This window comes from Pezoporus wallicus, unplaced genomic scaffold (genome assembly GCF_028554395.1).
Source record: "Pezoporus wallicus isolate ANWC-B61680 ecotype Strahan unplaced genomic scaffold, APGP_CSIRO_Pwel_v1 contig_10389, whole genome shotgun sequence".
Classification (NCBI taxonomy): Eukaryota; Metazoa; Chordata; class Aves; order Psittaciformes; family Psittacidae; genus Pezoporus; species Pezoporus wallicus.
Window position 1 is genome coordinate 72,300 of NW_026637666.1, and position 13,493 is coordinate 85,792.

A 13,493-nucleotide genomic window follows, 5' to 3' on the forward strand; every position below is an offset into this window, starting at 1 on the left:
GTTTGCTGTCCCAGGACCTTGCTTACATGATTTTGCTGTAATGACCTTTCCTCCCACGAAGGGTAATAAACTTCAGAGTCTGTCTTTGCCACTTCTTTTCTGGGCAAGGCTTTCAAAGATGTGCTGTCTCCCTTAATTCCATAGCTGGTCATATGCTGTCTCTGCTGGTAACAGCTTTCTGAAAGTAGGTGATTTGATTTAAGGTATGTGTTAGTTGGTGGCTGTCCTCGGTGAGGGCACAGCAGTGTTTTCTGTTTTCCTGTTGCAAGGGGGTTAGAGGATCTGGTTAAAAGATTGGTTGCAAACACCCCATCATCTTAGACTGCTTCCTCTGCTCTTTCAATTCCTTGTTACGACTCTGCCTCTTCCTCAGGGAGGAAACACTTAAGCAGTGCATTTGTGCTGTTAGGCTCAGCATCTTTTCTAATACAGGGGCTTCAGGGCTTTGAATGGAAGGATTTGCAGCTGTATCTAAAAACCTGATGGAGGTAGGTAGTGTGCTGAGCTCGCTGTCTCTGCTCAGCATGTTATTGCAGCACTCAAGCACTAGGTTGTGCTACTGCATGTGAGAATTTCAAGGTAGCAAGGAAAGAGCCGACAAGAATTGAAGCGCCATTCATTTAAAGAGCGGAGCTCTTCATCAAGTGAATTTTCATTTCTCCTGCACTCTTTCCACAAACCTGAAGGCTCTGAAACGTTCTGGCTCCAGTTTGCTGATAGCCTTGTGTTGGCACATGGTGTGGTTCCTGTAAAATCACCCTAAGCCTTTCCTGTCTGTTACTGCTGCTATTTACTACTCAGGCTACCAGACCAGCATATCTTTTCTGCTGACAGCATCAGTTTTCTGGGATTTTCTCATTTAAAATACACTAACGTGTACAAACAACCCATTCCAAGTCATCTCAGATAGCTGCCTTGCTAAATGGAGCAAATTCAATGACATCTAAAGGTAGATTTCACTCATATTGTCAGTAACATGTGGTTAAGCACAGTTTTTAACTTGTCATCAATTATTTTGGTAGAATCCAAACTGTAGAACTGAGCTTTTTATACAATGAAAAGCTCTGAACTGATCTCGTACTGAGGTTTATTATTACCTTGTGGAGGCCTCAAGCTTTGGCTAATGCATTACAGTAAGCCATGTTGTACTTGGAAATACACTATGCCACTGGCAGCTAATTTTCCAGTTTTAGTCCCTGGAATGGCTTCATATTTTCTAAGGTGGTGTGAATGGCACTGCCTGAAAAGAGCATTTATTAAACTTGCGCTCTGTAATCGCCATCAAACGAAAGTTGGCTCTGCTTGTACTTCTTCCTGTTCCTGATAGCCTATCTTGGATTGAATTTTGGAATAATCACATTTCCAATCACTGCTTATTATTATACATCTTTCAAAAATGGACATAAACATTGCCCTTTTTGTCCTTATGTTAACGCATCCAAGGAAGGGTTGAGCTGAAAATCAGCAGTACTTCTAGAAAGTATTTTCCCTCATTATTGCCAAAAACTACAACAAATATAAGCCTCTGCAATATTAAACACTGAATGATTTCCTTTGTAATTTTTGTCTCCTCCAGAGCTTTGAAATGAATATTCAACACTAAAGCCAGTTTAACAATAGCATCATTGAATAATCTTTAAAAAGGCTGTTGTGTTTCCCTCTAAATGGGTTAGAAATTAACCCTTCAGTTTGTAGCAGTGTTGCTCAATTCTTCGTATTCAGATGCCATTATCAGCCCTCAGATTTCATCCTAGACAAATGTCCTGACACTGAAGTCCAGTGGTAACCCCACAGGAGAATACAGCCCATGGGCAGACTGGTACTGTGATTTCACAGGCCACAGCTCATCCCTAAGCCAGATCTTGTGTGACCTTGATTCAGACAATTTATGCAAGTTGCTGTGGCTGACTCAGGACCGCAGCATTTGACTCTTAAGTATTTTCAGCTAGTAATGAAAGCCGTGGTTGTCTGATGTTAGTTTATGGTTTTCCTAGCAACTAAAAAGCATATATTCCTGAGGATAAATTTGCCTCTGCACAGTCACAGATGTTTTGGAGGATTTTTTTTTAGCTCTGTATGCTATATCTTGGCACTGATACCATTCTTACCCATGCCTATAGATCTCTTGCTAGAGAAACAAAATGTGCATACATATATATTTGCATACAGTCTAGGAGTTCAGTAGCTAAAAACATACAATACCAAGTTTTGCTTCAAACAAAATGCTGTAAATATTTGGCTCACTGCTGACAGAATATGATACATTTTGTCTTAATTTACACAACAGTATGTGACTGGTTTTATTCCTATTTTTAATCTGTGAATTGATTATCATAGAATCATAGAATGGTTTGGGTTGGAAAGGACCTTGAGATCATCCAGTTCCAACCCCCTGCCATGGGCAGGGACACCTCACCCTCGACCATGTTGCCCAAGGCTCTGTCCAGCCTGGCCTTGAACACTGCCAGGGATGGAGCATTTACCACTTCTTTGGGCAACCTGTTCCAGGGCCTCAGCACCCTCACAGTAAAGAACTTATTCCTTATATCTAACCCAACTTCCCCTGTTTAAGTTTGAACCCATCACCCCTTGTCCTATCACTACAGTCCATGATGAAAAGCAATGCGCTATGTACTACAGCAGTGTACAGTCCGTTTTGCTACCCAGATATAGTGTGATCTTGAACACCAGACAGTGCTTTTTTTGTCTTCTAGAAGAACTTAGTTTTTACTGTAAAGGATTCCAGCACTGTAATCTCCATCCTCACCTCCTACATTCTCCCCTCAAACAGACCTCAGACCCATTTTCTTGTCCCATAACTGCGCACATTTTTGTCTCCCGCAGCCTGAGCTTTGTATGTCCCGACGCCATCTCCACATCATTTTGCCCTCAGCTGGAAATGCTGATCTTGGCTCTAGCTGAGTCTCAGCTGCTGCTGGATGTGGCCTAGAAGTGGGAAATTGTCATTTTGGGATTTCTCCCTAGGCAGGTCCCATAAGAGTCTGCACAACGGACAATTAACTCTGATTAGTGGAATCTTGCTTTTATGTGAGAAAATGGCTTGCAGCCGTCACTCATCTTTTGTGTGCATTCTCTTGAATGAGCAGCTTTCATGTCCCAAACAGTGTTAATGCAAATCCAGGCAGTCTAGAGAAAATACAAATACAGACTTTGGGGTGGTCAATTAAGCTGAAAATGTTCTTCACCCTCTGTTTAGACGAATGGGGCAGTTATCCTTTTTATTTAATGAGCACAAGGATAAGCACACATGCTGTAGAAGTGTGAAGATGTTTTTTTCTGAGTTGGCAGAAGTTTGGTTTATTTCTTAGATGTAATGGAGCATGAACTAAATTCAGGCTTATTGCGTCTTGTGCCCAAGCAAAATACTGCAGTCAACAGTGATATTGATGCGTGTTGAGGCTTGCAGCATTTGCCTGCCTTAATGCTTATTTTTGGCAGAATTGTGGGTATTCAGGTTCTACTTTGTGTATGTGCTTGCAAGAAATACCAGGTACAGAGAGATTCTGATGCTAATAGCCAGTTTGTGTATCGGTGTTGGAAAAAGTCAGTGCAGTTGGTACTAAGCTCCAGCTTAAAGTGCATGCAGTGCTACACTGCTATTGTTGAGGGCTGAATAATCCACTTCTCTATTGCAGCATTGAACTTCAGCAGCATTTTTGTATTTGCCTCAAGGGGATGCCAGGAGCAGTAACCTTCTCATCACCCCTCTTGTTAAGAGTAAGAAGGTTAGAAATTACACACAGGAGGAAGAGGTGGGATAAAGACATCAAAAGGGTCCCCTGAGCTGGTCTCAGTTCACTTGGGGTAAGTCACTTACAAGAAGCAGGAAGAGCTGCTAAGGTGGCCCTCCGTGTAAGCAGGGGTAACTCTTCATGTCTTGCAGACACACATGCTTGGTATTTCTTGATTAATCTTAGCAGCTGGCTATTTACTAAACAGAAAAGAGAAAAGGTTACTGTTCTCTATTGCAGGAGAAGCATATCTACCCATACTAGTACTCATTGCACCCACACTACTGTCAGCGTGTCTGTCCAGTTGTCTTCAGTTATAGTCAGTTATCCCTTTCCCATCTTGCAGTATTTTGCCAAAATACAGTAACTTTCATCTTCATTATCAAAATGATCTTTAGGTTGATCAGCAAATAACTGGATAGGTACCAATTTTCAGATGCCAGTTACTGAATAGTTGGTCACTTCTCAGTGTCTTTGGATCCCAGCTCTATGTAAATAAAACAAATGCATTGCTTAAGTCATACTTCTATAATGTTAACATGTCTAAAGATTATTATTTTTCAGTGTTAATTGGTGTTTATGATTTCTAAACCCCTGTAACACTACACAAGCACCTTCAGAGGAAGTATGTCATTTATGCAGCTTTTGTTTTCTTGCACCCTGGTGCTAATTCCTTTTTGATGTTCTGAGTCATTTTTCCAGTAGGGAGCTTGGCAGATCAAAACCAGGCATGAAATGTTTCAGCTAACACATTCTAATTACTTACTTGCAAATTATCTCTCATTCTTCTTCTTCTACACATTTTAGGAACAGCAAACACTGTGAAGGATATGATCTTTGCTGAAATAATGCTTCAGCATTATTCCTTTTGTCCCATCTGTAACACTTCTGTCTGTTCCCTAATGAGTTACAGAAATGTTAATGGCTTTATAAGCAAAAAGTATTTGACAGGTGACCTTTATTGTGTCCTGTATTTCTTGTCTTAAGCAAACATGAACAGTTTCACTGATTGGTTGGTTTATTGGTTGGTTTAAACCCAATGACACATCATGTGTGTCATTGGGTTTAACTTATTTCTGTTATTTACTGCTCTGCCAGTAGTCTTTCAGTGCTAAACATGATGGAGTTCTATGTGTTGTAAAATAGCTGTGCATAAGTAAGATTTGCATTCTTCAGCAGAGGCATGATATGGCTCTTTGAGCCTGTTTATTTGGCTCTGAAGTTTTGTTGGAAATAAACTTCAAAGGTACTGCTTTGGAAAACAAGAATAAGAGAATCTCTCTCTTATGTGTGGTTCAGTAAAAGTCAAATAATATTTGTTTTATCTGGAGAGGCAGTGGAGCTATAGGATAGGATTGGGATATGGCTTGCTGCAGAAGTGAAGAATGACTTGTTTGAAAAGGCTCTGATGTGAGAAGTGGCATGTGAGTGTGCAGTGCAGTGAGAAACTTGTATACAGTTATGAATTCATTAAACAGTGGATGTGAAAGTCTATAAATAGGGCTTTGGGAGGAGGGGGAGGTGTTTTACAAGGAGATATCCTCCTGGCTCTCCTGTGAGAGCTGAAAATAGTGTCTCTGTTTTAGCTGTCTGGAAACTGAGGCATGGACATATGCCTGGCCAGGGACCATAAAGCAAATAACTTTGAAAGCCAGCTCTTGAGAGGCAGCTTCTGTGCCTCTGTCAAGTGCTCCAGGCACAGAACCAGGCAGTTTCCAAGCTCTTGGGGAAAAAACATTAAACCTTTCATGCCTTCATTCAGATGAATTGGCCAGGAGATCTTTAATAGTCTTCACCCAGCTCTATTAGGACTTCTGCTTTTATGGCAGTGATGTCTTTTGCTACAATTTCACAAAGGTGTGTTTCTTTCTCTCATTAATTCCTTAAATGACCTCTCAATTTTAGTTCTAGTGTAAAGGATTTCAGTACTTTGTCTCCTGTCAACATTAAGGTTTTCTTTCTGTCCTTCATTACTTCTGACAGTAGGAAATGGCAGCAGTTACCCATACCTTATCTTTCCGACAATAAACCAGCCAACAGTGGTGCTCTTGGTTCAGTGTTAAACTCAGCCATGCTTTTAGTAGTGTCTTGCTGTAATGGTCAAGCTGCCGAATAGATAGAAGTGGTTAGCATGAGAAAACAGAGGAGGTGTATTCGCTGCTTCCTACCAATGGAAACATATTTGGCATTCATGCTTGATTCTCCAGATCCAAAGCAATCTAATAAATTTGGCTCTCCGAGCTAATTCTGATTCCTTTGTGATGTCTGTAAAATCACAGGATTCAGAAGTTAAGACCGAACCCTGTGTTGCCAGGGGGCTGTTAACAGGAGGGTGAGGAAAATGTAAACAGTTTCTCAGGAGGGAATAGAGAATGTAGTCACTACAGTCACTGCCTTTAAATACTGGTTTATACTATAATTGACACAAAGAACCTTCTCCCCGGCATCTTCCTGTATTTTTGCACCTTACAGTTCATGAGTGCAAGGACAGATCCTTTTTGGGGTACTGCAAGATCCCCAAGATGAAGGAGGAGGTCTGGAGAGAGGCCATGAGCATGCATTCCTTCACAGCATGAGTTAGTGGAGGCCTCAAAGAACATAGAAACATCTGGCGCCCTGTACTCTCTTAAGGGGCTTCCTTTTCCTTCTCCCACACCACATTTCTTCTCCGCTCTTACACCTCCAAAACCCAACACCTTTAAAGCACTTACCACTTAATTGTTCTCCCTTAGTCTTACTGTCAGTAAAATGGGGATAAATGGGAATCATGATCCTTCCTACTTTGTACAATGCACACAAGTAAATGAGGGCAAACTCAATGTCCAAGTAGTCTTTTAACTGTGAAATCTGAAATTGAGGTGAAATCTGCATTTATCCGCATGCCAGATGTCACTTCACTGCAGGCTTTTTATGAAGACTGAGAAACATCTTCTGTTGTGGTTCTGTAGAAGCAGGAAAGAAGATTCAAAGGATCGGGTGGTACCCAGAATATTAGAGCTCATTTTTAAACAGGCATTTTGAACTGTTCTGTGGTTTATCACAATGGAGGTTTTCTCCCTTTTTCCCTCCTTTGTGCAAGTTTTAATTCTTTACCCCCCTCTCCAGTTTTGAAATGTAGAGAGTAAAAATATAGGTACATTTGTAAAGTAAATGTAAATCGAAGATGTTCAATTATGTACACTTTTTAATGGCAAGTGAATATATAGGGGGAATCCTTGGAGCTCTCTCTTCTGAGTTGTTAATATTTCACAAATGTTGCATTAAAAAATGACAAGCTTTTCTTTTGAAGCTGAACATCACGATCAAAATGATTTCCCAGCATTTATACAAATGGTGGCAATGGCTCAGGGATTAGGTGGAACAATTACAAACTCTTCTTTTATTAGGATTTTGGGTTTGTTACCCGCAGGCTGGATCTAAAACCAAGTCATCTCTTTGGAGCTGTTTCCTGTTCTTAAGGGCTCTGAATACACATCACAAAACCCTCTGGTGTAACAAAGCCCATCAGCAGAGCAGTTGTCTTCCCTGAGCCACAGTCCCCCATAATCCTGTTCCCATCACTTGAAATCATGGACATTTTAGCTGAAGAGGGCCTGTTAAATCATCCAGTCTGTGGTAATACAGGATTTTTCCTTCAGGAGACATCAGCCAGGAAAATGTGAGTGCTGCTCGTTCAGTGTGGTGAGTGGATAAATGAAGGGCCTTATTCTTTGGGTGTCAGCCTGGTGCCTTCTGAAGTATTACGTTCGGTCTCAACACGTACACGTGTGCTTGGCAAAGGCCTCTCCTGAGGAGTGCAAGCACCTTGGTCTTTGAACATGCACCACTGTGCATACATGAATGATAAAGCATTGATGTGCCTGACGGCGTTACAAGCTGTGAGCTGGAATTAGGTTTCAAGGGCAGCCAGTGTCGGAGGCCACGTGAGATGGGACAGTACGTCTGAAGTGTCTCCAGACACACAGGCATTGACCTGTGGGTTGTAAACGCCTGCGTGGGAGAGATCTGTGTTCTCTTGAAAGCTGTGCAGTTTCCTTTCTAAACCACCCACAGGTCCAATAAACAAGGGTAATGCTCTTCAGAAACAGTTTAAATGTGCATTAAAGATGCCCTTTAAATAATAATAAATTCCAAGCTTTAGTTCTTCAGAATGGTAACTTACTACTGTACCAGAGACAGTTCAGGCATGCTGTCTGTCACTTCTCACTTCAACGTGTGAATGTGTGCAATAAAGATGTGCTGCATAAAAAATAGATGACTGCTAGGAAAGGCTGTATATCAAGTAATAATAATTCAAGATTCCCTATCCCCCAGTATCCTTTCAAGTTTCCTCTTACCTCTTCTTATTGTACTTTAATTGTATGTTTTTATTATAAGACTGCATTTCTTACTGTTTCATACACCCTTTTACACATCTGTTGTAGCTTTAGCAGTGTTGTATTGTGCTTCTCTGTACTGAAACACAAAGATCAGCTTCCAGCATTAGACATGCTGCTATTATGTGGTCAGTGTTTTGAGCTTCTGAACTGAATGAAATATGCATTACTGGCATATGACAGCTGGTTTTTTACTTTGGTTTTAGACTTATTTGTATTTAAGTAGGGTTTAAGATTAATAATTCAGAGCTATTGCCTGAATGTTGTGGTTTGAATTTAATGAACATACTTGTTTGATCATGTCTTCAAAATAAAAATGAAAAAAGAAGAGAGCTTTTTAAATGTCAATGAAATATTTTCTCTCATACCCATTCTTTTAATTTCTTTGAATGATCAAAGTGTTTAAATGGACTTGTGAGTCATGATTTCTTGATGAGAAAGTAGAGCTAATAGCTGCTTGGTTAAAATGAATCCAGTAAAACAGTGAGGATGGGTGAGCTTAATGATGGTTCTGAATGTACCAGGAGTTTTGCCACTGGCTTCAGCGGTGCTACCCTGTCTGTCTCTCTGGAGTATTGGAATGTTTTGTGTTTTAACTACCAAAGTCAGACAAGTTTTACTGACTTCTCCCCCTTGCAGGCAGAGGAGAATGGAATTTGAGCTATTAAAAAGAGATGCGACATGGTTCATACCTAAGTCAAAACAAAAGTTAATATTGATTGAAAGGCTTTTGTGCTAAAGGCACGGGACTGCAAATCTGAATTGCTTTTCGTCTGCCTTAGGGTATGGACAGGAGATCAGAAGTGTCTGAGTTACTGTAAATGGACAGGTAAAGAGAAGTGTTTGAATTATTGTCAATCAATGAATTGTCACTTGTATGTTAAACCAGCAAAAGAGTGTGACATTTTAACAAGTTGTTTAGTGTTTCCATACAGCTTTTAACAAAGCAACAGTGCATGTTAGTTAATGCTCGTACAGTAATGATCTTGCCACCTTAGACTAGAGGCAGAAGTAGCAGTATGTCTAAACACATAAGAAAGTAGTGTATTTAAAATACCCAAATTATCATGGCAATGAAACCACACTGCAAACCCAGTCAGAATTATTCTTGGCAGTGGTGTTTCACCCCTAAGTTATCAGGAATGTGTTTGCATCTTCCCAGTCATTTGAGGGGATCCTCAAATTACATAGTAATGCGGATTGTTTTACGCTTTGCTTTTAAACAGGGCAGAAAAGCTCCAGTTGCTTAACCACAGGCCTGTGACAGCAGTTGAAATACAGCTGGTAAGTAACAATGCTCCTGACTGTTCAGAGCTTAAATGAAAGCAGCTTTAACCTTGAAGATCAATTGAATAATTACTTTCTTACGGTCAGTGATTGAATGTATCCCTTTATGCACATCTTTACATTCATGGCTGCAAATCCACTCTGCCTCTTCTCAGAGACCTCCTTAGAGACTTGCCCATCTTTCTCTCAGACAGATTCTCCACCTCTGTTTGCTTTAGTGTCACATAGTGAAAATGCCCAGTGCAGTCATTAAAGGTTAGTTAGGGTATTATAACTAAGAATGTATTTAGCCTGAGTCTTTTTGCTGCTGCTCTGTAATCAAGTACTTGATTTTTTGACAACTGTGATAACCTGATTGTTTTGATGGCAGGCTTTTATGTTACAGTAAAACCAAATGCACTAAAAAGGATCAAATAATGACTGATATGGAGCTTTGAGCAGTGGTGCAGATTGAGAAATGGATATAAACAGACTTTTGGATGGAAAATAGCCATTGTCAATCTGTTAAGCACAATTCTGATGTAAAGAGGGATTGTTGCTAGATAAAAATAGCTGATTATATTTTCTGAAGTATCTCCTTAGGAAAACAAAATCCTGTGGTAATAGGTTATTATAATAAGGATATTCTTTTAGTAAATATCTCTTCCATTAAGACCATCTGTTTACAATCTTATTCTGAAACCAAACTGTGTAGCAACAGGATCAAATTTTGCTGCAAAAAAGGGAAGGATTAAAGCGGTACCAGTAGGACTATTTTTCTTTCATAGCCAGGGAGTAGAAATTATAATGCTGAAGGCATCTCATAAAAGAATGCTTCTAGCTGAGGAGTTAATACTGTGTTTTGTGATTGAGGAGATCAGTGTCAATCATCAGCCCAACCAAGAGCATTAAGGCTTCATGAGTTTTGCTTAGGAAGTTAGTCAAGAGCGATGATCGAGAGCCTGTCTCATACCTTTGTATATGCTGAGACAAATTTATTACGTTCCCATATAGGCCATATATGGTCTATTTTCCCCTTCTTTCAATTCAGTGGTCTTTAGCTGCTTTCAGGTGACTCTGTGGTTTTGTCTGTCTTTTCCCTCCTCTCCTCATCATCCTGCCTTGTTCCTGATAATCTTACCTAGCCATAAAATACTGAAAGTAGTTTTGTTCTTGTGTCACATTTGGAGTCCAGGAAGCAAGCGTAAGAAAATTTGGGCCTTTATGTTGGAAATCAGGTTTCCGTGGAGTGTCGTACTTCAGATATTCCAAGGTTTGTAATGTCAAGCAAGGTTAGATAAAATTCATTGCTGAAAACCTGCAGGATACAGATAAGAGATTTAAGTTTGATGTCCGTTACTTATATGTAACCCTTCTCTAAAGATCAGAAGCAGCTTATAATATTCATACATTTGAGGACCAACCTGAATTTGTATCGTCATGGAAGTATTAGGGATGCAGTTACTTCTGTTCCATTGTGATGCCCCTGTAATTGCCATGGCAACTTTCTCCAGAACTAGTGTTACAGTAATCTCGGTTGACTGGACTGTTAGCACTGTGTTAAATGAAGCCTCCCCAGAAGTGCTGTACGTTTACTCTTTCATCAAAGCACATCAAAGTCTTTTGAGTGCAGTAACTGCTAGGAAACTGCAGGCCATTTTTGTTAGTGAAATACAGAGACTAGGAGCAAGGAAATGGTTTTGCTGTTTGATTGCTGCCTTGAATGATTTTGGGGTTTGGTAAGGACTGAGGAAAGAGATTATAGCAGTGCAGCTTCTTTTGAACACACAAACCCTGTCTTCTCTGAGCATCTTTGAGTATAAAATAATGCAGAGCACTGGAGGCTACCAGTGTTTTCTTCTTTGGTGTCAATAGAGAGAAGATTACCCATTCACATATTTCATGCAGGCAAGTCAATTCACTGCAGTTGATGAATGAGAGACAGCTTACAGAGAAGTGAATACTAGGTCTCAAATCACCTTGATTCTCTTTTGATCAAACTTTCCCCTGCCACTGAAAAGCTTTGAGTCGCTCCTGGGATTGAATCAGAAATACATGATGATGAAGGCTTCTGACCACTTCATCTAATGTAGGCAAATCAGTCTTAAAAGCTTTAAACAAAATGCTACACAAGCTGTATCTCTGTCTCTCACTTACTTTAATAGTTTTGATGTCTCAAACTTTTACTCAGTGCTGCCTGTCCATGGAACGGAGTCAGGTTTATCTCATGGGCTTTTAATAGCTGATGTGAGAGGATAGTTATATTTACTACTGCTTGTTGCTTTTTTGCCTTTCCAGCTATTTGTGGTTTTATTCCCTTCTATAAAATTCTCTGTCTTTTGTTGCATGCAAACTATAAATCAGTTTTGATAAAATTGTATTTGAGTTAAAAGGCAAATTTATGTTGTGATCTTTTGATCTCAAGTTCCTTTGTAAATCTTTATGCATAAATCGCTGTAATTGCTCATATTTGTCTTTTCTGGACTGTGTGTGAGGATTTATTTTCAAACAACAATAGCAACAAAAGGAGCATGAAATTCTAATTCATACCCCACAGGGTAAAACACTGTACACATTGCAGCTATCTTGACCTCCTGTTTTAATCTTCAACATATGTTGTTCCCAGCGCAGTGATTCAATTCACAAAGGAGGAACAACAAACGAAACAGTGGCGCTCATCTAACCATGACAGTGGGCCAGCTTGACTTAATGCTGAACCGTGATGGGTTTGAAGATTAAACATCATCTTTTCTAATGAACAAATTGCTCCACATTCTCCTCTCTGAATGGAAAAGTGGATTTCAATTCTGTGCTTTTGAAAACTCGATTTCCATCTCGGAGAGCTTGGTACCACATCTTACGTGCTCTGCATAACCAGCCTGACAAATGGTCTTTTATTGTTGAATGAAAAATAAGAATGTAAAGTATCCTTGTGGAAACGAAAGACGTTAAGGGGATTTAATCATTTTACGTTCTCGACGATATATTTTGCTCCCCACTTTGCATACTTGGTTAATTATCTCTGAGGGACATTAATCCAATCATTCAGTCTTTAACTTGAGTTCTTTTTTTCTGTGCCTTTTTTTCTACGAGCATGTTCCTGCTGAACAATTTCAAATTACTGCTCAAAGGAGGAAATAGCAGTCATTTTCTCATAAAATACCTATCTCCTACACTGGAGTTCAATTATGTGCTTGATAGCTTTGGAAGGGATCAGAACCCTCTTTTTCACTGATTATTTTTTGAATAGAGCTTTTAGCTTAGCATTCAAATAAACAATAGCTCTTAACCCACAGGTTGTTCTCTTCTGTAATGCTGAGGTTTGTTACCCATCAAATATTACTTATCCTTGAGACAGTTTCTCAGTTCTGAAAGAACTTTGCAGGGTTCTTTAGTGTGGCTTTATTTATGCTTCTTAATTAGCAGTGCATTGTCATGTCTCAAGAGACTAAAAGTTAGCAATGAAAGCTGAAAAGGAGCACAGGGAGGATGGGGGAGTCTTTTTGCTTGTATTTGGGTAAGCAGAAAAGACAAGGGATGGCTATAATTAGTGAAAGCATGTTCCTAAGATGATTGTCCTTGTTTCACTGGTAAAAAAGGAGCAAGTATGCATGGTTGTCTGTCTGTGTTCATGTTTTGTGCTTACATATGTACAGGGCACTACTAACATGCAGATTTGCACATTTATTTTAGGAACAAACATTTTAATGTTTGGAATTAGCTTGGTAGTCAGGCGAGCTGGGCTTTTCTGATTTACCTGCTCCATAAATGAAGTCTTCCAAAGCTTCTGAGAACTAGCAGAGAATGTATCAGCAGGTTTTAATGGGACTTACTGCTTAATGGAATTCTATTACTGCGTTCTGATTTGGTAATTATGGTTGTTTTGTTCCTCTGAGAAACTCATACATAGTGCTCCATTAAAAAAAGCTACTCTTAAAATGTGCAGCTGGGAAAGGCTTTGTGGTACTAAAATATTCCACATACACATTTCTTTAATAAGCCCAGCTCTGGTTCCCAGTAGCGGTTATGTTACTGTGCAAGGCATCTGCCAGTGTTTAATTCCACACTTGGCAAGTGATTTGTCTTTTCATTCTCATGT

At 39.7% G+C, this 13,493-nt stretch overlaps 1 protein-coding gene across 2 annotated transcripts in view; it reads left to right on the forward strand.

Moving 5' to 3' along the window:
• Positions 1-13,493, forward strand: part of CRCP (CGRP receptor component) — a 31,105-nt gene that overhangs the window by 12,508 nt on the left and 5,104 nt on the right. For both annotated transcript variants that reach the window (XM_057407100.1, XM_057407101.1), the window contains exon 5: positions 9,355-9,412. In XM_057407100.1, coding sequence (XP_057263083.1) covers positions 9,355-9,412 — 58 coding nt within the window. The remainder of the gene's footprint in view (positions 1-9,354; positions 9,413-13,493) is intronic.